This window comes from Geotrypetes seraphini, chromosome 1 (genome assembly GCF_902459505.1).
Source record: "Geotrypetes seraphini chromosome 1, aGeoSer1.1, whole genome shotgun sequence".
Classification (NCBI taxonomy): Eukaryota; Metazoa; Chordata; class Amphibia; order Gymnophiona; family Dermophiidae; genus Geotrypetes; species Geotrypetes seraphini.
Window position 1 is genome coordinate 256,485,621 of NC_047084.1, and position 25,514 is coordinate 256,511,134.

The following is a 25,514-nucleotide window of genomic DNA, read 5'->3' on the forward strand; positions in this document are numbered from 1 at the left end:
CAATGCTCAATCACTCTCCGTGAAGAAGTACTTCCTGGCGTCTCCACGAAACTTCCCTCCCTTGAGTTTGAGTGGATGTCTTCTTGTGGTCGAGGGTCCCTTGAGAAGAAAGATATCATCTTCCACCTCGATACGTCCCGTGATGTACTTAAATGTCTCAATCATGTCTCCCCTCTCCCTACGCTCTTCGAGAGTGTAGAGCTGCAATTTGCTCAGTCTTTCTTCGTACGGGAGACCCTTTAGCCCCGAGACCATCCTGGTGGCCATCTGCTGAACCGATTCAATTCTGAGCACATCCTTACGGTAATGTGGCCTCCAGAATTGCACACAGTATTCCAGATGAGGAAGGGGCACACATTCCTGGCGGGGGTTGAAGAAGACGGTGGGAGGGCAGTACTACCCTGGGTGTCTCCCCCTTTGCTACGCCACTGCACCTGTCTAAGCTTAGGCGTCCTTTTACAAAGCAGTGGTAAAAAATGGCAGTAGAATGCCCTTACGTACATAAGTCTTTCTGGCACACTAAGGACATTTTTACTGCTGCCAGAAAATGACCGCTTTTCCATAACAATGGCCACGTGGTAATGTTTTCAATAACACGCAGCCATTACCAAAAATTAGTGCATGAGCCCTTACCGCCACCTATTTTATAAAGGCTCACACATTAGGATGTGCTAATGTAGATGCACTAACTAACTAGTACAAAAATGCCTGTCCTCTGCCCTCAGACATGACTCCTTCCAGAAAATTTTCTAGCTTGTAGTTTGCCTGGGACCTCTCAGCGCATTCTGCAGTAGGACCTTTTGAGCTGTGGTAAGCATGTACCAGTGCTTACTGCAGCTTAGTGAAAGGAATCCTTAATGATGGAACTAGGTTCTGGACACCTGCTCTCATACTTTTTAGGTATTTGGGTCTGTTGATATTATTGACTAGGTCTGGTGGTCTATTTGCTCTGTATGTATAATATGCTTCTGTGAAGACCATTCTTCCTTCAGTTGTAGGAATATACATTTTTGGCGTATGGTGATTCTTATAGACTGTCTTATGAGCATTGAGTTTTCTTGTTCATACTTCCACTTTTTCAAGGTGTTTGTGGCCATTCCACAATTCTAGAGCTATGTGAAAGTACAGGAATTGCAAGCTGGGTGATGGCTTTATCTTATTCTTTGATGTTAAGTACTTTTCAGTATCCATTTTAATCTCCTTCCAGGTAGTCACTGTCCTTTGCTGCAAATAGATCTCAAATATATTCATTGGGGAAATCCTGAAAGCCCGACTGGATTGCCACCTTCGTTCCCCACTCCTAGTCCAGACCAAAAGTCATGCCAATGTCATCTTAGAAACTTTCTTTACTGCTCTCAGCACTGTGCATGTATCTGCAGCCCTCTGCTTGCTGATCAAAGTAATTGCAGCACTACCTAGAAAATCCTGCAGATCATAATTTTTTATAACAGTGCTTTGGAGTATCTTTTGTACAAAGGATAAGATGAGTTAATTTCCTTATTTTTGTCGCAGAATGTGTCTGCTTTGCATATTTTGAGGTCAGATATTCACCGAGTTCCTTTTTATGTTCTCTTCCCCCCCCTCTTTTGGTGTGCCCAGACTTCATGATATTGCTACTTTTTATTCAGACCCACCAGCCAGCTGCGAGATATGAGTGAGGTACATAGCCAGTTGTGTTCCTTTAAATCTGTAATCTGTGAGCATGTTGGGAAGTTTCCTGATTCATGCAAAGATTTAGGGATGGGAAACAATGCTAGCTGTCCATCACTCATAACTAGGAGTTAGTTGACAGCTTGGCTGTTGATCAGTGATGACTCAATCTTGTTCTGGCGTGTCTGATGATAAGGAAGCATGTGCAGTGTCACTGTAGACATTTTGGGTGTCCTTTTTGCTGTGTGCTCAGCGTGATTGTAATCATGTGATTCACCGAGGCTGAAACTGCTTTTGCAGATGACAGAAATTCTATACACAGAGCACAGAGTCCTGTGAACTTTATTCAGCAGAGTTCAGTGGAAAACCTATTTGCTTAAAATGCAGCAAGGAGCATGTAGGGCCGTAGGGAACAAAAATCACATCAAAAGAATCTATGAAGTTGACCATTTGAAGTTCTTTGCAGCAGCATTACATAAAATTGTTTCAATAAAGTCTGATTAAATCCAAGTAGCTGTTTCCAGCTGGGTCTTGAAGGCAAACAGAGATGGCGACTTAATCAAATTCAGACTGAGATCAGTCTTGACCTCATAACCTAGGACTTCACCTGGATCATAGTCCAGAGGTATAGGCCTTACCTGTTCCTGCAAAGAGTCCCTGAATATATTTCATGATGCTGGCCATATTTTCTCCGAGTAACTGAAAACTGACTGATCATGTGAGTCCAGGTTGGTTTAGATACCAGAGCAGTATTGTTCCAGTGCATTAAGGCAGGGGCAGTATTCTGCCCTGTTCACACATATTGCGAGATGGATGGGCTAGCAGCATAAGGGAGGGTAGTATTTTCAGAGATACTTTGTAACAGCGGTTAGGAAGAACGCATAAGGACGTACGATAAATCAAGGTCTATCAAGTCCAGCATCCTGTCTTCAACAGTGGACAGTCCAGATCACAATCCAGTACTCAGTGTTCCCAAATATACACAAAAAGCCAAAACAAACTTAAGTATTACAAGATACAAGTCAAAATAAAGAGCTTTCAAATTAGCCTTAAATATAAGGGGGATTATCTCCCCTAAGATAACAGATGAGAGAGTTCTATAGCTGAGATGGGGTAACCGAACTGCACAACAGAATTCAAGCATGGTCACCAGGGCTGGCTCAAGAGATTATGGCACCCCAGTCCATGCCCTGCTCCTTGGCCAATTCCCTCCTCCCTCTTCTGAGGAGGGAAGTGATGCACTTCCCTTGTCTGACGCTGGCAGTCCTCCCTCGCGACAGCTGGCCTATGAAACCGCACCCTGTTGGTACAGGGCAGTAATGTCTGAAGAGGGAGAAGGAGGGAAACCACAAGGTGATGTCACAGCCCTTAGCGCCGGCATCGTAAGTCATCCTCACCTGGTCCATAGGTTAAGCCGGCCTTGATGGTCACTAAAAAAGGTTGACTTGTACCAATCCTTTACCCTGGCATCCTGAGGGAAATGCGCATCTAGGAGCCAAACCAAAGAGCTCTAGTACCCAAAGCACAAATCAGACCTTGTGACCAACTAGCTGCTTTGTACAATCAGGTGATGCTGTAAGATACAGTGTTCTGGAACTTGTGCTGGTATATTTACGGTAAGCACAGTACTGCTTTTTGTCCATACCTATCTGCATGTCATGTGTGTTTATGAAGCACCTTAGGATAATATGTACAAAGTTGTTAAGGGTTTTGTATTAGGAATAGCAGAGCAGCAAAGTAACTGTTTTGTGTCTGAGAAGCAGACTTGGCTAATAAAATGAATAGCTTGACTCCTGTTGATGTTGTATGAAACACTTCAGATAGCCACAATTGGGGTTTTTTATTGTTGCTTCATGGCTGAAATGCTGTAACCTGCCTCTTAATATTAAGTGTGCAAACTGGTTTTGTTTGAATAAAGTGGCTTTAATTTGTCATAATTGCCATCAGTTGGTACATCTGTTTCCTGAAACAGCCCTGAATTCTGCTGCAGCTTAAGGATAAATACTGTAATTCTGTATAACAGATCTAGCTGCCTATTGTAAAACTGAGTAGACAAAGCTGTTTAATATTCTGTATGGGGTCTAATGACAAAGTACCGTAGTTTAAGAGAAGGATGTAAAAGGTACAGGCTCTGCATTCACAGAGGTGAGGTGCCAGGGAAAGGGTTGGAGGGGGGGGGCAGAAATATCCTTCAAATGCTTGGGGCATCCCTGACTTCCAGTTGACACAACTGGTTCATGCTAAGCACTGTATCTCTTCATTTGTGAGAAGTATTCAAAAGTGTTTAATGCAGGTAAACAAGGTTGGGAACATGATGAGAAAATCCGTTCCCCTCTTTGAGGCTGTAAAGGTTGCCTCTGCCATCAGGGAATTTGTATATTCCTGAAAGAAGATATTACTTCCAAGTAGACTTCCTAGCTTTTTAAATAAAAAAAATTATCTGTCACTCCCTCCCCCCTACTTGGGGGTAACATCTTCCCTCAGTAATATAGATATTTATTTATAAAGAAACAGGGGAAGTAGCAACTTCCCACTAGGAAGATGATAGGGTGAACACAGAGATACCCAAAATGCTGAGAATATAATAAATAAGTACAGAAACTAGAATTATCAAATGTATGTAAATCTAGGATGAACATAATACACGATTCAGGTATTATGCGTGTAAGTAGGTTTTAAGAATGAATATAGGAAACGATACTAGTATTGTGTGTGCATATACATAGGATGAGTGCATAACCGTCACTGAAACATTCAATCTCTGTTTACTGAAGCTCATGTAAACTGCTCTGAATTGACTCTCCAGACATTTGGTATAGAAGTTTTCAATAAACAATGTAAATTCCCTGATGGGAGAGGGGACCGGATTTTCACATCATGTTTCCAACCTTGTATACATTACATTACATTAGGGATTTCTATTCCGCCATTACCTTGCGGTTCAAGGCAGATTACAAATGGATTGTAAGGACATTAGAAGTATTTAGGGAGTAGTTTGTACATTTCTTTGAGTTGCTAAGGATTACATTTGAATTGTTATGATATTAGAAGAACATTTGGAGTAGTTGCAGGTGATGCTTGGGACATTTCTGATTGAGTTAGTTCGGTTTTTGGAATAGAAGGTTTCATATTTGAAGGTTTTGTAGTCTGTGGTCGAGGTCAATAGGTTGTAGAGTTGGAGGTCGAGTGCTACAGCTTGAGTGGCTAGGAGGTTGTCGTATAGTTTTTTTTTCTTTTGACGTTTTTGGTTGGAGGGTGAGTGAATACTTTGCGCCCACCTTTCCCCACTGATGACATTTCCTAGTGGCAATCTTGAAAAACTTTCTGCCAGCTCATTGAGGGTTGCGTTTTTACTTTTAAGTGATTTTTTTTTTTTTTTAAGATACATGAATTCTAGAAATGCACAAATATTTATTCAGTGGCGTAGCAAGTGTGAGAGGCGCCCAGGGCAGAGGCACCCCTTCCCCGATCCCCCCTCCCTTCCCTTTACCTCTAGTTGTTCACCGCCGCGAGTAACAACTTCAACGTGTTCCTCACAAGCCCAGCGGCTCTCCCTCTCACGTCACTTCCTATGTGCAGATGATGCAGTCATGAGGAACACATTGGAGTTGTTGCGCGCTTCGGTGAACAACTAGAGGTATGGGGGAATGGAAGGGGATTTGCAAGCGAGGAGAGGAGTGGGGAGAGGTGGAGGAGGGATGCCGGCGCCCCCACCGACCGGGGTAGACTGCCTCCTCCTTACTGTGCCACTGTATCTTTTTCCTTATTGTTGTGGTTTGGATCTTTTGACACTAGTTCTTGATGTTCCTTGCCTACAACACAAAATGGGAATATGAGTAATAACTGGGGGATTCTAAAAATGGCAGCTACATTAGGTGCCCGAATTGCAGCCGCTTAGCGATGCCCAAGTTCAGGATCTGTGCCCAGTTCTTATTTTTAATTGGCATGGTAATTGACCACGTCAGTTTTTAGCCAATCAAAAAAAACCTCATTAATTGATTTAAGAGTTCGGCGCTGAACTCTTAGGGACACCTATGTGGAGACGCCCTCCCACGCCTGAGGACGCCTGTGTTTAAAAGTAGGCAGGGTTGTGGGCGGAAAATAGGCGTGGTTGACATAGGCATCGCTAGGCATTCTAGACATAGGCATCACTCCATTAGGCCCAGCTTTCACTTGCCTGGTTTAGCGGCAACTATGTTGGACACCTAACGATGCTTAAGTCCACTTAGGCACTACTAGGTGTGATTCTGTAAATGGCTCACCAGTTTTTTGATTGACATCCATACCAAGCACTGCCTACAATATAGGCACTGGTCGGCACCTTTTACAGAATCTGACCCTAAATATTTTGAATAGATCGCTATGGCTGAAGTGTTCACTGCTGCATATGTCTAATAGCGCTATCCCAGTTATTGGTGTGACACAGCCGCACAGCCATGTAGGTGGTTCCTGGTTCAGCCCTGTGGTTGGTTGGGAATGTTGCAGAGAGAGTGTTCATAGCCACTGACGGGGAGTTGGCGGTGGTGTTGCTCAGATGGCAGAATTCAGGGCCCATGATTGCAGGATTTCAGGAGCAGACTCTGGCATAGCTCCTGGCCCAGGACAGTCATCACTGCTGTGCCAGACTAGGTACATTGGGTAAGACCTGGTGAGTTCTAGGTACTTGCAAACGAACGTTTATGGTGCCAGGAACCCAGTCTTTACTCAGTTTTACTGGAGGCCCAAAATAAGGCAACTGAAAAAAGTCAGTTTAGTAATACATTGGCACAACTTCTCACAAATTTCATGCTTCAGCCAATTTAACCTGCTTTCTGTAAGTGTATTTTACTGTTGAGGCCAGGGAAGTGACAAGTTCACTGACATGGAAAAATTAGCACATTGAAGCCTAACAAACCAAAAATGTCTCCTAGGCTATTTATAGTTGGATACTTCCTTAATTCAACACAATGCAGCTTATAGTGCCACTAACAGCTATTGAAATTTGGCATTGATTTACTTACTTGTGTATTACCTCAGCAGCCTTTGTTGCTAGCAATGCTTGTTACAGGTTGGGAATCCCTTACCTCCCCAAGGAAATGTAATGTTTGCAGTGTTTCATGGTTACCTGAGTAGCTGTATGAAGCCAAAGACAGAGCTGGGAATCAAACTGTGAAAGTTGGGAGTACTCGTAGTCATTACCCTGAAGCCCTGCTGTGTAAGAGAGCTGTAATTCTGGTTCTTGTGGGCCACAAGCCAGTATGGTTTCAAGCTAGCCTGAAGAATTATCTGTGAGATTTAGGGGGAAGTTACCAAGGGTATGGTAAAAGGCAATCTTTTACCGTACCTTGATTTACCAGCCTTCAGTATCTTTTGCATTACATTGCACCTCACATTTGTTACCCACCTATACCAGAAATGGATCAACAATTTACAGAGAAAAATAGGTCATAACATGATAATTCTCTGTACTGTGAATTGCCGAGTGCTATGGTAAAGGACTAACTCTGTTTGTGAACCACCTTGCAAAAACGCTAGTTGTTCCCAGACCCTCCAGGGTAAAAGCCCCTTTGGACTCCCCTCAAATTCATTATTCTACCTAAATTCATTATCCTCCTTGTGCAGCATCCCCAACAGATGGCTAGCCCACTACAATGTTGCCTGCAACACAGAATCCTCCTTCAGCCCCCCACCCCACCCTTCTGAAGGCCCTCCAGGAAGTACCTGGCTGAAAATATCCCTGGTGACTAGGGTTCAGGCAGTCACTCCTGCCCTAACCGGCACCATCATCCAAAGTGGCACCAATGCCTCCTAGTTTTTAGTATCACGAGACAACTGCTAGGGGTCATTGGTGCTACTTTGGATTATGGCACCAGCAAGGGCAGGAGTGACTGCTGATCACTCCTGCCTGGACAGTGGCCATTAAGGATATTTGTAGCCAGATAGGCCTAGGGGGAGTCTTTGGAAATGTGTGTGGGGGGGTGAGGGGGCTGAAGGAGTCCATGTTGGGGGTGACACTAGCAGGTTGGCCCACTAAAGGGGGGCTGGCTCTGGGAAATGCACAATGGAGGGGCTTTCACCCTTGGAGAATGCCTCTAGTCAGCAGGATATTTGGGTTATTGTCCACTTTAAGGCAGGGCCTGGGAGTGTCGGGCCATAATTTGACAGTATTATGTTTACATATAATGAGCTTCTTTATATACATTTTTTTTGTTTTGCATATTATTGCTATGTACCCCACAGTGACTTAGCTAAGACTGTGTTATGGCAAAACAACATGTTTGTGCTTTTGAGTAGAAAACCAGATCCATCCATGGTTTTAGTCTGCCATCCCTTGTACAGTATCAAGTTCCAAAAGTCTCCATGCTATAACCCTTACTCAGATGGGACAAAAGAAACAAAATATAGCTTATCTATTAAAAAAAATGAAAGACAACTGTAGTAGTCCCCAGAAGTGTGTTGTTTGTTTGGTTTTTTTTGGGGGGGGATATGATATATTTTTCTTGAATTTCATTTGACAGGGCTTAGAGACTCGTATGGCATCTTGGTGCTTTTTAAGCAGCCATTTGCCTTCTGTTCCTACAACGCAGTCCCACATGACCATCCCTTTTTTGCAATTGAGATCATTTTTAAAATTTAGAATGAGAGAAATGGAAGCTCTGACTGTATTTGTCCAGAGAGCTTAACAAACCATTTCAGCATGCAGTTCATATTCCACAGAGAAGTTACTCTTCATGACACTGCACCAAGCTGCCAACATCAGTCTCTTCCTTAAAGATCCTCTTTGTCTTGTCAGGATTTTCACCATGTACAGCAAGCCTCTGCCACTGGACCTGGCGTGTCGCGTCTGGGATGTGTTCTGTCGTGACAGTGAAGAATTCCTGTTTCGCGCAGCACTAGGAATCCTCAGGCTTTTTGAAGACATTCTAACAAAAATGGACTTCATTCACATAGGCCAGTTCCTGAAGAAGCTTCCAGAGGACTTATCTTCGGAGGATGTGTTTATATCTATTGCTGCCATTCAGATGCAGAGCAGGAACAAGAAGTGGGCTCAGGTATTATGTTGTCAGCAGCTAAAATCTTTCTTCTTATTCTCAATGAATATGCAGATTGTGTTGGCAAAAACAGTGCTTACTCCGGACCTGAGGTAATGAACTGAACTATTCTTTAATGTGGTGGTTGACATTTGATTTCCTGTGCTAATCCTTTTGATGCAGTAAAGTTTCTGGTGCAAAAAAATCCATAATTAAACCATCATGCCAAAGAGTAATATGGTCAACATGCAGGCCCACTGACTGAGGATTTTCAGCTGATGTGAAAAAAAAATAGGGCTGCAAGTTAATCACATTAACTGATTAATGCATTAATTATTAATTGTGATTTATAAAATTAATCACATTGCAGTGCCTTGGAAATGATAAGTAGTAGTAGTTTCCGTTCTCCTCCAAAATCTCCTCTTCTGTTTTCCACTTGCAACCCCTGTCCTTGGTGCAATCTGGCATCTTCCACCCCTATAGTTTAAGTTCTGAAACTCATTACTGGAGGATGTGGTAAAACAACTTTAGTTCAATAGGAACGTCAATCTTGAACCAGTGGGTTTATGCATCTTTACCTGTGGAATGTGTGTAGAGAGCCTCAGTTACATTTTTCCACTCCACCTCCCTTCTCCCTAGGCTGTCCTGTACTCCTCAGTTATTCTCTCTCTACACGCGAGGTGGTAGGAGCTTGTCTGTTCTGCTTGCGTTTATTTCTTTTCCGGATTATTTTTATCATCTGGTTGAGAGGCTTTATGAAGCTGCAGAAGCTCACAGTCTTGGGACATCTCTGGCTATGGAAGAACACAGACTTTTAGGTCTAAGGTCTGTAACCAAGGGGCCACCTGCATTGCAGGGTGCTCGCTTGGCCAGCCTGCACTAATAGTATGGGAACTCGGGGACAGGTCCCTTGGGAGCACAGCTCACCCCAGGTTCTTTCCGCAGTGGGCTTTGAGCACAGGCTGAACTGCTTCTTGGAGATTTTCCAGGATCAGGGCTGACTGCATTTCCTCCCCCGGCACACGCACATGTTTCGGTGGAGGGTTGAGGTCTCATTCCCACCAGAGGGACTGAGAGGAGGTTGGAAGAAGCAAGCAGTCTAGTTTTCAGGCTTGCCTAAGGCAGAGGTTCTCCCTTTCAACCTAGGCAGCTCCCAGCACAGCATGGCACAGTGAGTACAGGGCTGAGAGCCCTTAAAACAAAATTTAGAAGGGGGGTCTCAAGAAGTGGGTTTTTGGGGGTTCAGGGACAAGAGCCAGGGTTCCTTACCCCTAAAATCGCTATTTTTTTGACCCTCAGTGTTATTCTCATGGGCCATTTTTAGTGCCAATATCGCTGCCACAGCGGTCATCTTAGATTTCCTAATCTGCCTCAAAACAATTTGTGTTTTGCTCAAAATCAGATTAGATGGACTCCTCAGGCTAGGATACTCTGGATTCATGCCAGATTTGCAGTGGCCAGATGGCTGGCCAAGGACCATCCATATTTCAAGTACAGTGTAGCATATGAGGGGGGGAGGGGCAAGAGCCTTGAGTTTAGCCTTTCCTAGTCCCTCTGATGGGTTGGGATCCCAGATAGTCCAACTCCCAGGTCAGAAATCCTGGTCTAAGCTGGGAAATGCCAACAGTGCGGTCCTAGTGAAGCGCAGCCACACCATTACCAGGAAACCCCAAGAGGAGCCCTGCAGGGTTCTTCGGGGCATCCTAGTCAGGGTTTTTCAGGAAGTCTGATATTTGTTGACACGCTAGTTTGTCTACTAGTTTGGATATCCACTGCTGATTAGCTACTGGTGTGTAGTTAGAGAGATTTTCTAGGTCTTTTCTTTAATCTTCAGAATAGGCTTGATGACTGAGAGTTTCCATTTGAATGGAACTTGTCCTGACTGTAGTGAGTTGCTGATGAGGTCCGTAAGGTAGGATAATCCTGGGCCTTCAAACTGTCTCATTAATTGAATTGGGTAGGTGGCAAGGGTTGGTGGGCCCAGCTTCATTCTTCTCAGTAGTTTCTTCACTTGGATTTTTGAGACAGCTTCAAGGATCTTTTTTGAGATGTATTCTTTCTTTTCTTTCCTTATCTTCTTAATGTAGGTTCTGTTGATTTTGCACCAGGCCTTTCTGGTCTCCTCAGAGTAGTGAAGACGCAGGGGGATTGCATAGATCTACAACGTGACATAACCAGGCTCGAGGAATGGGCATCGACATGGCAGATGAGGTTCAACGTGGATAAGTGTAAAGTGATGCATGTCAGTAACAAAAATCTCATGCACGAATACAGGATGTCTGGGGCGGTACTTGGAGAGACCTCCCAGGAAAGGGACTTGGGAGTTCTGACAAGTCGATGAAGCCATCTGCACAATGCGGGGCGGCAGCGAAAAGGGCGAACAGAATGCTAAGAATGATTAAGAAGGGGATCACGAACAGATTGGAGAAGGTTATCATGCTGCTGTACCAAACAGGGGTCCAAAAACTTCTATGTAACAAGAAAAACCAAGTTTGTCTCATTAATGCTGACGCTGTACATCTCATCCTCCAAGACCAAATTCGTGGCCATTGAGTAGCAGAAATCTGTTGCTTAATCTCAATGCTCCAAATATCCCGAAGGCTCATTTTTGGTTTATACCACTGGGTGGCCTGATGCCCTAGGAAATCTGTCTGGAAGCATAGGACCATCAAGCTATACTATACAACCATGGTTCTGATTAGCAGTTGAAAGCTAGGTAGTGGAGGAGGAGGAGGAAGACACCTCCTCTTGCACATCCATTTAATGCTAGTTTCCATGAGATTGGAGCGAGGAAAGGAGGAGGGTCTAGAAAGCAAGTTAGGGAATGTGCTGGGTGGAATATGCATGTGAGAGGGGTTAGACTGAGCTGGGGGGTGTGCTCTGGTGGGGAGGGGAATAGGAGGGAGACAGACCTTGGAGACAGATATTTGGAGTTTGGCTGTAACTTAGGGAGAGAGAACTGGTGGGGAGACGGGAAGGGCTGGGGATATAGAGAATTATAGAGGATAGACGGGGGATGTAAAAAGCAGAGGGCTTTGCTAGGGATAAGGAAAAAGAATTGAGAGAGAGAATAGGCCACACAGAGAGAAAGCTTAGGAGGTGTCAACTCTGGAGAAATGGGCAACTGAGCCTGCTGGAGAGGAAGGGAAGGAGATCAAGCTGAAGGAGGGCTTCAAACTAAGTTGGGAAGGAGAGATGGGGATAATTGAGCCTGAAGAAGAGAAAAGGGTTGAAGTAGGGATTATCAGGTCTGGGTCAGAGGAGCCAGGTCTTATAAAGGAGATTTCTGCACAAATTAATTTTTATGAATTTTTGAAATTTGCACAGAATTCACTCAGGATTAACTCTCTAAGATTACAACCTTCATTTCTCATTGCTGGAGGTTATAGAGCTCTGCTTACTTTTCAGACAATTGTCCTGTGTTATGAGGAACATTGCAGGTGATAAGTGCTCGGAGATTTATGCCTATGTTTTTGCTCATACTTTGGCCCTTGAAAATACTACACACAGATCTGAAAAAATAATTTATCCTAAACAGGCCCCCGTGACCACCTACATCTTACCTGCTTAAAGTACGCATGTTGATCCCTCAAGCACGTTTATGGGAAAGTAAGAAGAGGAGAAGCAGTTTGCCTATGGAAATGGCTTTTCAAAACTGCACTCTCCATTGGATATGATCCTGGACAGTGCAGAATATTTCACTGTAGCACAATATCCACTCAGATGAAGAGTGTAGTTCTTTTCTTCTCCTGAAAATTAGGGCTTCAATATAGCTGGCTATCTTCGGATCCCCTGTTGAGCAGCTGGAGACATTTTACATCCATATGATGAGCTGGAGCATGTCTCCTGGCTATTCAAGGGCACAGACTAAGTATGCAGAGTCTAATATATTGGTAAAACACATTCATGTCCACTGCAGTCAACTGATACATATAAAAAGTAAAATGAGCATAGGCCTTTTTTTTATTCACCGTATTAAGTTTTGCACAGGAAAAGTTAGAGGAGGAAATCTCTCCAAAAGATGGCTGGTACATCCCTAAGATGGCCTGAAACTCGTTGTTAGGATATGATCAGTGCAGCAGGCCAGATATTTTACATGACTCAAATTTTGCCCAAGGCCCAGGTTAAAGTACCGTGACCATCACAGCCAGTCCAGTTTTTAGGATATCTACCATGAATATTCTTAAGAGAAAATAGCATTGGAATCTGAGAATATAAAACTTTACCTCATGCATCTCCATTGTATGTATTTAGAAGCTTGACTATGGGACCAACAGGCTAAGTATGACAGGCCCTGCTGTACAGTTTCTGATCTTGTGACTGTATGGGGGAGTGAGCCACGTGTTGGACTTGACACAGTTATTAATAGCCAGGTATTTAATCGGCTTAAATATCTGCTGCTGGTATGATGTCCAACACTCTTGTAATAAGAGCTTTTCATATAACTGCAAACAAGACAGTATAATAACCTCAATTTAGCCATGCAGTTAAAGGAACTAAAGAGACAATCACAGAACTTAAGGGGGCAGCTATCAGTAAACATAGAAACATAGAAAGATGACGGCAGAAAAGGGCCACAGCCCATCAAGTCTGCCCACTCTATTGACCCACCCCATTAAGTCTGAGTGCTAGTGACCTGGTTCCTTAACTCGACCCTCGAAGGGATCCCACGTGGGTGTCCCATTTATTCTTAAAGTCGAGCACGCTGGTGGCCTCGATCACCTGCACCGGAAGTTTATTCCAGTGATCTATCACCCTTTCTGTAAAGAAATATTTCCTGGTGTCACCACTAAATTTCCCTCCTCTGAGTTTGAGCGGGTGCCCCTTGTGACCGAGGGTCCCTTGGGAAAGAATATATCGTTTTCCACCTCGACACGACCTGTGACGTACTTAAACGTCTCAATCATGTCACCCCCTTTCCCTGCGCTCCTCTAGGGTATAGAGCTGCAGTTTGCCCAGTCTTTCTTCGTATGAGAGACCCTTGAGTCCAGCGACCATCCTAGTGGCCATCCGCTGGACCGACTCAGCTCGAAGCACATCTTTCCGGTAATGTGGCCTCCAGAATTGCACACAGTATTCCAGATGAGGTCTCACCATGGTTCTGTAGAGTGGCATTATGACTTCAGGTTTGCGGCTGACGAAGCTTCTATTGATACATCCCATCATTTGCCTTGTCTTAGATGAGGCCTTCTCTACTTGTTTGGCAGCTTTCATGTCTGCACTGATGATTACCCCCAAGTCCCGTTCATCTGAAATCCTAGCTAGCGTTTCTCCATTCAAGGAGTATGTTCTGTATGGATTTCCGCTGCTGAAATGCATGATTTTACATTTTTTAGCGTTGAAGCCCAGCTGCCATGTCGAGGACCAGTTTTCCAACGTGATCAGATCTTGCGTCATACTGTCCTTGAGGTTGCTTTCACTTACTATGTTACACAGTTTGGCGTCGTCAGCGAACAGTGCTACTTTACCCTGAAGCCCCCGGGTCAAGTCACTTATGAATATGTTGAAAAGGGATGGTCCCAGGATCGAGCCCTGCGGTACGCCGCTAGTCACTAGAGAATGACACGGGGAAAAAATCTGTCCACGTCACTGCACCGTCCCCGGCCCACCATCCTCTGCACCGCCCTGTCACCGCCGTTCCCTTCACCGCCCCGTCACCGTCACCGCCATCCCTTTCACCGCCCCGTCACCGCCACTGCCATTCCATTCACCACCCGCAGCATCCATATAAGCCTTAGTACTGCAATATTTAGCTTATTCCTTTCTTATAAATCAAAGTTCCTGTTGCAGAACTAGAGAAAGAGATGTTAAGCTGGCAGGGCTTTGTTTATAAATTTTTATCAACACAACTAATATACTACTTTATCCTAAAGCAAAAAATAAATAAATAAAGAAATATAATTTTTTTTCTGCCTTTGTTGTCTGGTTTCTGCTTTCCACATCTTCTCATTCAATTCCTTCCATCCACTGTGTGTCTTCTCTCTGCGTCTTCCATTTGCTGTTACTGTGCCTCTCCCTTCACCCCCTCCCACAATTGGTCTAGCACCCATCTTCTTCCCTCCGCTCCCCCATAGTCTGGCATCTGTCTTCTTCTTCCCTTCCAGCGTCTTCTCCCCACTCTGCCTTCCACATTTCCAAGGAAGAGAAACTTTTCCCTTTCACCCCCTCCTTCCTTGTGTGAGCCAGAACACGCGGTCCCCACAGCCCCCACCCGCACGCCGGCTTGATCGTTTAACCAGCTTCCTCTCTCCAGCTCTCCTTAGTTTGCTGGCTTTCTTTTTCGGCGACCAGCACACTTTCAAAGAGCCGCGCATGCGCGGCTGCTCAAAGTTCAATCTTCTGCTCTGCTGCAACTTCCTGTATCCGGTTGGGTCAGAGCAGAAGATTGAATATTGAGCAGCTGCGCATGCGCAGCTCTTTTGAAAGCGTTCCGGTCGCCGAAAAAGAAAGCCGGCAAACTAAGGTGAGGTTAAACGATCGAGCCGGCGTGCGGGTGGGCGGGTGGGGGCTTCGGGGACTGCATGATCCTTTATGCCTCACTGCGGTGACAAGACCATTCACCGCTCCACGGGGCGGTGATGGCCTTGTCCCCATCCCCGCAGAGGCTGCTAATTTTCATTCCCCGTTTTTGGCGGGTTACCCGCGGCTAAAAGCGGTAGCCGCGGGTAAACCGCCACCGTGTCATTCTCTACTAGTCACCTCCGATGTCTTAGAGAGGGTGCCATTGACCACCACCCTCTGAAGTCTTCCACTCAGTCAATCATTGACCCATGCAGTTAGTTTCTCACCCAACCCCATCGATTTCATCTTGTTTAATAGTCTACGGTGTGGGACACTGTCAAAAGCTTTACTGAAATCCAAGTACACTATGTCCAGAGACTTTCCTAAGTCTAGCTTTCCTGTCACCCAATCAAAGAAGCTTATAAGATTGGATTGGCATGACCTGCCTTTGGTGAATCCATGTTGACAGGGATCCCTTAGATTCCCCTCATCCAATATCGTGTCCAATTTACCTTTAAGTAAAGTTTCCATAATTTTACACACTATTGATGTGAGACTCACTGGTCTATAGTTCGCAGCCTCTGCTCTGCAACCCTTTTTGTGCAGAGGAACGACGTTTGCTGTTTTCCAGTCCAGGGGGACTCTCCCCGTACTTAGGGAGAGATTGAAGAGCATGGCTAACGGTTTTGCCAGAACATCGCATAGCTCTCTGAGCACTCTTGGGTGCAAATTGTCCGGTCCCATGGCTTTGTTCACCTTGAGTCTTGATAGTTCTCTGTAAACATCAGCTGGTGTGAACTCAAAATCTTGAAATGGGTCTTCCATGCTTTGCTTTGCTTCCAGCCGTGGCCCATGCCCTGGTGCCTCGCAGGTAAAGACTGAACAGAAGTAATCGTTCAGTAGTTTGGCTTTTTCGGAATCTGTTTCCACATAATTCCCGTCTGGCGTTCTAAGGCGTACTATCCCGTTTGCGTTCTTTTTCCTGTCACTAATGTACTTGAAGAAGGATTTGTCCCCTTTCTTGATGTTCTTCGCTAGAGTTTCTTCCAGTCAAAGTTTGGCCTCCCTGACTGCTGTTTTGACCGCTGCAGACTTTGTCCTGTATTCAATGTTTGCTTCTTTTCCCCCCCGCGCGTTTGTACAAGAGAAATGCTCTTTTCTTCTCCTTGACGAGGTACGAAACCTCATCAGTGAACCATTGGGGTTTCTTTTTTCTTTGTTGTTTAGTTACTGATTTTATGTAGCGGATAGTTGCCTCATGAAGGGTCGATTTCAAGGTTGACCATATAACCTCCACATTGTCCGTTACTTCTTGAACCTGAAGTGTCTGATGAACGAAGTCTCCCATGTTTGCGAAGTCAGTGCCCCGGAAGTTGAGTACTCTTGTTTTTGTTTGCGATCTAGGAAAGCCTTTCCTAAGGTTAAACCATACCATGTTATGGTCACTGGTGGCTAACGGTTCTCCCACCGAGATCTCCGAGATGCTTTCCCAGTCCAGGATGGCCTGAGCTCTAGTGGGCTCTAGTACCAATTGTTTGAACCGTACTCCCTTCATGGACGTCAATATCCTCCTGCTATCACAAGTTGTCGCTGAGAGTGTGTTCAAGTCTACATCAGGCATGTTGAAGTCTCCCATCAGAACAACATCCCCCCTTAAGGTGATATTCTCAATATCTTCAATTAATTCAGCGTCCTTGTGCTCCGATTGTCTTGGAGGTCTGTACACCACACCAAGGTACAGGCATTTTTCTCCGCCTCTGGCCAGGTTCACCCAGATGGACTCCCCAGTATACTTGACATCCGTGATCCTGGTTGTCTTGATGTTTTCTTTGATGTAAAGTGCTACCCCTCCTCCTAACTTACCCTCTCTGTCTTGGCGAATCAGGTTGTATCCCGGTATAGTTATGTCCCACCCGTGAGAGTCTGAGAACCATGTTTTGGAAATTGCTACTACGTCTAGGTCTGCATTAACTATTTCTGTTTCCAGTTCTAGAAATTTATTCCCTAGGCTGCGTGCGTTAACATACATAGCTCTCCACTCTTTTTGTTTACTAAGCTCATGTAGAGAGCAACCCATTTGAGTTAAAGTGTCCCCTAGCAATTCTTTTGCAGTAAGGGTACTTACCTTAGACTTAGAAGCGGAGTTTTGGTTCGCCACATCAGGATTGTTACTTACTGCTCCGGTGTAAAAGTGGGTACCCACCCCCAACTTACCTAGTTTAAAGCCCTTTGAAGTAGGTGGGCTAGTCGGTGTCCGAAGACGTTCTTACCTCTGTTGGTCAGGTGGAGTCCGTCTGGTCCCTGTAGTCCCTCTCCGTGATTCAGGAATCTGAAGTTCATTTCCCGGCACCATCGTTGTAGCCACTCATTCGTCTTCAGGATACGTTCTTCCCTGTCCCTTCCTCTGCCCCTAACAGGAAGAATTGAAGAGAGTGGGATAGGAGTACTAAAACTATCAGCAGATATCCTCGATGCGTCTAATGTTGCCCCAAAAGCTTTTCAAACTGGAGTTGATGAGCCTTAAGTGACTTCTTCTGCAATCTAGAGCAGCTCGGGCAAGAGTCAGGATGGTGTTATGAACCTAGGTCAGTAGCTGAAATGGTCCTGTTGCACTGAGTGCTCCGCTTGAAGCCATTGGAAGGTTTTGACATCAAGGGGAAGACTGCTGATGCAAAATCAAAGGATTCAGTCATCCAGGGAGGTCAAGTAGATATGGAACCAAAGCTTGACGCTCCTGGCCTGAAAACAAGTTAAGATGAGCTTGAAGGTCCAAAAATGTAAACTCAGTAAAAATCCAAAAAAATACCGACATTAAGGTAAAAGAAAAATTAAGAAACTAAAGGAAAAATGCGAACGGGAATGCAATAGAACCAGCAAGTAAAGAATGACATGGGGAAAAAAATCTGTCCCCGTCACTGCCCTGTCCCCTTCACGTCCCTGTCCCCTTCACCGCCCCGTCCCCACAGCATCCATAAGAACATAAGAAGTTGCCTCCACTGGGTCAGACCAGAGGTCTATCCCGCCCAGCGGTCTGCTCCCGCGGCGGCCCTTCAGGTCTATCACCTGTGCAGTGGTCCCTGACTATTCCTAACTCCTATCTGTACCTCTCAATCCCCTTATCCTCTAGGAACCTATCCAAACCTTCTTTGAAGCCTGTAACGTGCTCTGGCCTATCACGGTCTCCGGAAGCGCATTCCATGTGTCCACCACCCTTCCCTCTTGCCATCTCACTGCCCTTCGGCACCCCTCGCACGGTCCGTGCATCTCCCTCCCTCCCCCTTACCTTTGCGGTGCATTTTAAAGTTTGAATAGCTTGTTGAAAGCCACCGGAGAGTTCATGCAGTCGCAACTGGATGTTGCATCAGAGGAGAAGCTTCTGCCCACACACGCATGCGACTGCATGCACGCTCCAGCAGCTTTCAACAAGTCTCAAACCTTAAAATGTGCCACGAAGGTAATGGGGAAGGAGGGAGATAGATAGATAGATAGATTCGGGGGTAAGGAGGGAGGGGGGCCGTGCGTGTTCTCTCCCTTAACTGCAGGGACAAGGCCATTTACCGCTCCACGAGGTGATGGATGGCCTTGTCACCGTACCTGTGGTGAGCACCTTTCCCCTTCCACCGTTTTGGCAACGGCTAGCCGCAGGTAACATCTACCGTGTCATTCTCTACTAGCAAGTTTGACGTGCTGGGAAAAAGCACAGCTTCTCAGCTCCATGAAAAACTGATGGTTCATGAGCCAACGTCGGGCGGGAATGTACCGGTGCATACCCAGTGTGGGTGGTCTTGAGAACTTTTCAATGTTTTAAAGTGGCAGTACATTTTTGCACTGTCCGTACCAGGCTCCATGGATGATGTCACCCACATGTGAGAATATGCTGCCTGCTTGTTCTAGAATAACAGAAATAATTGTGTTTGAAGGCCAAATCTAGCTTGGAGCTTTGAGAAGTTCCATGTCCTGCCATGTTAAGAATGTGAGCACCTTTGGTGCAGTTTTTCTTCCCTGGCAGAGTGAGTGCTGTGCATGTGCCTCCTCCAGGTCTGTATTTGTGGGTTATGTGTACATTGTAGTGCACCTCATTTGAAATTCTGAAATGGTAGTATTTGATGTAGTAAACTTGCCTATGTCTGTAACCATTATAATGAAAGATTTTCCATTGTAAAAGTGAAATCAGGGTTTTGATACCTGCTTCTGTCTTTCTCCGTTTCATTTTTGTTCTTCTATCTCTCATCACATAGCCTTCAAATCACTTGCTTTTGTTGCTCTCCCAAAGAGTGGGGATACAACCGGGCCATGACCCTGGCCACCATCAAACCCACCCCCAGGATATCCCACTGTGTGGAAATGAGAACTCACATAGCGGCATGAATATGAAAGATCTTAGGTAACTTTTTGGTGCTGGAAATGAAAGAGTAAGAGGTAGCCTCTGAAGTGAAGGGCTCTGGAGCTGGGATATTCGATTCCTCAAAAGCCATGGTGATAACATGGATAACCTGGACATACAGATGGATAAACTGGACATACTGGCCTCACTTGTGTATGATGGACACTACAGACATTTTAAACCTATATTTTCCCATAGCCAGGCCCAGCCTGTACCTTGCTGTCTGTGAACACATATATCCTTTGAAATGCTAACCCAATTGGCCTTTGTGCTGCAAAGTTCCTGTCTCCATTCCCTGCTGGGAGGATATTTCTCCAAGGTTCTGCTGAACTGTTATCAGTGCTGTATGACTTCATATGCCAGGCACCCTGGAAAGCCATAAAACATTTATAACGAGCAAGGATCCCTGCAGGATGATGTGGGTGTATCGAGATGAGAGAACTTGGTACCAAAACATTTGCTCCCTGTCTCTGAACCGAGTTATGAGAACCAAGCAGCTGGATTGTTGAAAGGTCACCTTTGCCAACTTTCAGCATACAAGGACGCCATCCTAAAGATGCACAGAATTGTAAAACTACTAATTAGCATCTGCAAGGTGATAAGGATCTCAGCATTGGAGGAAGAAAGTTCACCAAGAATTCTCTGTTTCTGCAAGGGCCCCTCTCATGGGGGGGGGAGTGAGAGAGGCATGGACTGAGAGGAGGAATAGTTAGGTATACATTTTTTGTACCAATAGGGAGTCACATGACCAGAATTCGGGGATGGGCTTTTTGGAACAAATGAAGAATTTCTCTGAATAAAAAAACATGTGCATCACAGATAGGGTCAGAGAGATTCACTTACTTGTGCTACGGGGAACTGCTAGCCCCTTGGTGAGCATATGTGTGCAAGTTCTTCTCTCCATTGCATATTCTGAACTGGCAATATATTTTTCTGTTATGCCTTTGCTGCTGTAATTCTGTAAGTTTTTATACTAACAATAAACAAATATTGTCTGTTTTTGGAACATACAATGCTGTCTCGTAGTCATTCCAATGAGGTAAACAAAGCAGCCTTTACTTCAGTGATCAAATCGGTGAACTCTGGAACCAACTCCCCCCACAAATCAGACTATAGGACTCATTGATGACCTTCCAGAAAGTGGTAAAGACCCTCCTCTTCAACTAAAATTCAAGCACAGTCTACGCCTCACCCCCTTAAACTGTATAGTCTTTGTATTGTCCAAATGTACTCCACTGTGTATGTGAGCTTGTAGACCGTTCTGAGCTACTGGGAGGACGGGATAAAAATCTAAATAAATAAACTCGCTCCCTGTAAAAAAGCCTAGCCATCAAGGGATCATCCTCCAAATAGTCTGACAATGAATTACAGGAGATCTCTAAAAGGGGAAACATCTGACTCATGATCCATGTTACAGAAATTACATCTGCATCACCCTGAGGCTCCAAACATACCCTGTTATAAGAACATGAGCTGCTATACTGAGAGACCACAGGTCCATCAAGCCCAGTATTCTGTTTCCAATAAGGCCAACCCTGGTTACAAGTATTTGACAAGATCTCAAAGAATAAAATCATATTTTATGCTGCTTATCCCAGGAATAAGCAGTGGATTTCCCCAAATTCATCGTAATAATGGCTTATGGACTTCGCTTTTAGAAAGCTATCCAATCCTTTTTTTAAACCCTTCTCAGCTAACTGCTTTCACCATATTCTCTGGCAATGAATTCTGGAGCTTAATTACACATTTTGTGAAGAAATATTTTCTTCTGATTGTTTTAAATCTACTACTTAATAGCTTCATTACATGCCCCCTTGTTCTAGTATTTTTGGTAAGAGTAAAATGATTCACATCTACCTTTTCCACTCCACTCAGCATTTTATAGACTTCTATCATATCTCTAAGCTCAAGAGCCAGTTTAGCCTTTCCTCATAGGGAATTTGTCCTTTCCCTTTTATCACTTTTTTGCTCTTCTCTCTACCTTTTCATATTCTACTATTTAGCCAAGCTCAGTAAGAAGAACTAAGAAGGAAGTTTGAGACACCAAATGGTGCTTTAGCAAGAATGCCTTATGCATTAAAAGCACAAACTCTGGGGAAAAGAGAGTGTCCGTCAGATCAGAAACCCCTATACCTGATGTGTCCAAATTAAGCCCCAGAGAGCTAGCCAGAAACAGATGCCACAGTGCGCATCAGCACCTCTTCTATGGCCACTGTGGACTCACAGGAAGAAGGCAGGACTGCTAAAAAGTCAGCCTGCATCCCTGCCGGCACAGCCAAAGACACTTGAACACCAAACCCCAATGGATGTGGTCTGGAGGAAGAGAAGCCTGAACAATTGGCACACACCCCTGAAGTTGCACGCCTGCCTCCACAGTAGGAATGACATTTTGCCAACTCAGCTAGGGCCATCATAGAAAAAAAAACTGGTAAGAAAAACTTAGTTAGGAGCTCAAACCACCAGTAGAGGCACAGTCCTGAATCACCCAGTGTTCACACTGCTCACCCCAGAGTAAACTATTCTGCTTTCTTTTCCTTAACCTGCTTTCCTTGCCATCTTTGTAAGGTTAAAAAAAAAAACCATCTTAGAGACAGGAGATTAGTTTCCCCCTCCATGAGCACGCGAGGGTAATGAGGGATGTGGGGGAAGAGAGGAGGGACCTGGTGCCAGTACCCTTGAGAGCAGGCCACTCTTCTAACCCCTGGCTCAGTTGTGTCTGAGGGAAAGGTCAGGAACTACTACCACCAGAGCTGCACAGGATATGTCAATCTACCTGCTAAGATAAAGAGAATACTGGAAGTAAGCTGCTGCACAGGAGGATATATGGCAGAACTCTGGCGTTTTCTCTATCTCCATCTGGACATAACCCACAAGTCTCTGGATTGGGACTAATGGAAAGAAAATTATCAAATAAGAATTAAGTTATCCTTCTAGCATATTTTTCCTTTTTTTTCTCCTGCCTTAGCCTTCCCTATCTGCCTCTTCCTTTCTGCCTCCTCTTCTATTCCTTTCTTTATCTCAGCACGTTCTTTCCCATTATTTCCTTGCATTATACCACATGGTGCACAGTCCTTATTAGCCTTTGTCAAATGTAGCTGAGAGGTTGTTTCAGACAAGACTTGTTTATGCATTGATACACTTTCAATATGTCCATTTTTTATAACTTTGTTTTTTTTTAAACTTAAATTTTAGGTTCTGGCTGCACTGCAGAAGGACAGTCGAGAAATGGAAAAAGGAAGCCCTTCTCTTAAACGCTGAAACCGCAGGAGCATTCATTGGCCCTGGAAAGTAAACGTTCGATGGAATGGCTAATGAGTTGCCTCCTGATTAATCATCTACACAGCTGTGAATAAATCCAATCTTGTACAGTTTTGTTTAACACTGGAGTTGGCCTTAATATTGACCTTTCATGTTATAAAAAAAGAGGCTTAGCTATGGGCTGCTCAGTAGAATGATATACTATACATGTGTGGCATTGCTGTTTTCAGTGAATGATGAGACTTTAACTTGGATGGGGGGGAGCAGTGTCCCTCCTTTCTTCATGATGTGCTAAAATCATGGAAATAAGCAGAAATGCTGGTTGATCCTATGATCTCTTTTAAATCTGCGCAAAATCCAAATTCACATTCTTACAGGGCATTTCTGCTTCAGAGGATCTTTGTGTTGCAAGATGCCAGAGGCAGCAAAGAACAAGGTAGTGTTAATAGTTTTGTTAAAACATGATTTTAACATGCTCTGGATCATGTTCAAAGTATGTTTACCAAAGATATCCTTAAATGAAAATGTCTACTATTCAATTGGAAGAAACACGATGACAAGCAAAGAAAATAATCTTTAGCTGAAGCATAAGTTGTGTTCACGCAGTTGGTATGGCAGAGGAGTGTGAGATGGATGGTATCCAGTGGTTAACTTCTTTTTTTAGTAAACAGACACCAGGTTTAGGCCAGCAAAGAGCTCTCCTTCAGATGCAAGGGGGGGGGAGGGGGAGAAGCAAATTCGGAAAAGTTCAAGGGTGTTGACTTGGTAGAAAATTGCTACCGACAGCGTCCAAGTTTTGCATGCACTGTGTAAGAGACCATGACAGACTTCCATAGAGGTTCATTTTGGGGATGGTGATGAATCAAATGCAGCCCATTTTATCTGCCTGGGCCTATCCGGCCAGAGGTGAATTCTTAATATTGTAGGTGTTATCTAGTGCTCTTTACTGGGGAGAAACACTAAGAAATGCAATAAATTTCTAATCTGCAGAATCTTTCAGGGTACAAAATTCTATGCTAGCTGAAGGTGGGAGATTGTCATTTGAGAATGCATGCAGTAACCAGAATAAAGGCAAGCTGCACCGAGAGGGCAAGCTTCAGAAAATGATTTCCATCATAGGACTCTGTCATCTAGATGATAGGAAAATAGCTCTAATACATAGAATTGATTGTAAATATGTGTGGGTTAAGATGTTCTGGGAATTGTTGATTGTGGCATTGAAAAAGCAGTACACGGAAGCCATATTCTGCAGTAGAGAATGACATGGAGACAAATTTTTCCCCGCCCCTGTGGGAACTCATTTTCCTGTCCCCGCAAGTTCTTTTCCTGCCCCTGTTCCTGCAAGCTTCATCCTCATCATAAGTGTTTGAGGCTTGTGCAGTTAAGGCAGAGCTTACAGGAATGAGGCAGAGACAGGGACAAAACTTGCGGTGATGGGGAAATTGATTTCCTGGGGGAGACTGGGAAAATTTTGTCCCAGTGTCATTCTCCACTCTGCAGTCCCCAAACTGTATGTCTTGTATAATGGTGGTGGTTGTCTCTTTTTTTTTTTGGGGGGGGGGGGCCTTTTTTTAAGTACAGTAATAATCAGACTGATTATTCTTCAGTTTATTGAAGTGCAAAAAGATTTTGAGGAATGGATCATTAAACAGACTAGTTAATAAATAAAAACCAATTGGTGATTATTGATTTTAATCATTTATATATTTCCTCAAGAGAGCCATTTTGCATTTCTAAAAAGATGGATGAGTACGTTTCTCATAGTACATATTTTATTCAAAGATTTCTTGATCATTGGTAAGAAACATTAGTGAAAATTAGTAGGAGTATAAGATCACCGAGAAACAAAATAATTAGTAGGGATGTTCAATCATTAGTTTTGTTTAATAAAAGCTAAAAAAACTTAGCATACACTGAACAGATTTTAGTGTGCACAAAAAAAATCGCACATATGGCATAACATAAAACAAAAAGGAAGCAAACTTAATTTTCAGCAGAAGAAGGGAACCTGGATTTTCCAAATAATTGCAAGGGTATTTGTAATTGTAAGAACTGAAGTTCTTTCTGTCTGGGGGGGAAAGGGGGGGAGGGAGAGAATTGTTTCTGCAAGAATTCATGCAGATGATCTTTGCTATTACAAACATTCATCTCATCTTATTCCTGACACTTGTGCTTTGGTTGCCTGTTCAGTGCAATAGGAAATGAGGTGATTTAGAAGCATTTGCACTATATTTTAAAATAATGATTTTCAAAGCCATTGGCCTGTTTGAAAATTGATACCAGAACAACCAAAAAGTACTTGTGGGCTTCCCAGTGCACATGCTGTTTAGGTCAGGGGAGAAAACTATAAACAGAAGGGCATTTTCAGGTGTATGAGTGTACATTCCCCCCCCCCCCTTCACTCCGGTGACAAGGGAAATAAGATGCAAGCATCTGGGGACTTTTTATGCCTGTGTAAGCAATCTTCAAAGAAATACTATTGGTGAAATATCATAACAGGGGTAACTTGTAAAAATTCCCACAGTATCTCTTGCATAAACCAGGCTCTCAGAACTGTCTCTACTGGGGCATGCACTCTATCACACATGCGTGCATAACTTGATACATGTACACATACATTTTATAACTTGTGCATACATTGTAATTCCATCTCGGCTCTAACCGAGGAAATGCCTATGCACGGTGCACACATAACTATGTGCAAACTTGTC

General features: G+C 44.2%; 1 protein-coding gene across 4 annotated transcripts in view; it reads left to right on the forward strand.

Annotated features, from left to right (window-relative positions):
- TBC1D14 (TBC1 domain family member 14) overlaps positions 1-24,746 on the forward strand; it is a 244,731-nt gene extending 219,985 nt beyond the window's left edge. For all 4 annotated transcript variants that reach the window (XM_033949845.1, XM_033949853.1, XM_033949873.1 and 1 more), the window contains 2 exons: positions 8,423-8,681; positions 22,738-24,746. In XM_033949845.1, coding sequence (XP_033805736.1) covers positions 8,423-8,681; positions 22,738-22,803 — 325 coding nt within the window. In that variant the 3' untranslated portion in view covers positions 22,804-24,746. The remainder of the gene's footprint in view (positions 1-8,422; positions 8,682-22,737) is intronic.
- The last annotated feature ends 768 nt before the right edge of the window (positions 24,747-25,514 follow it).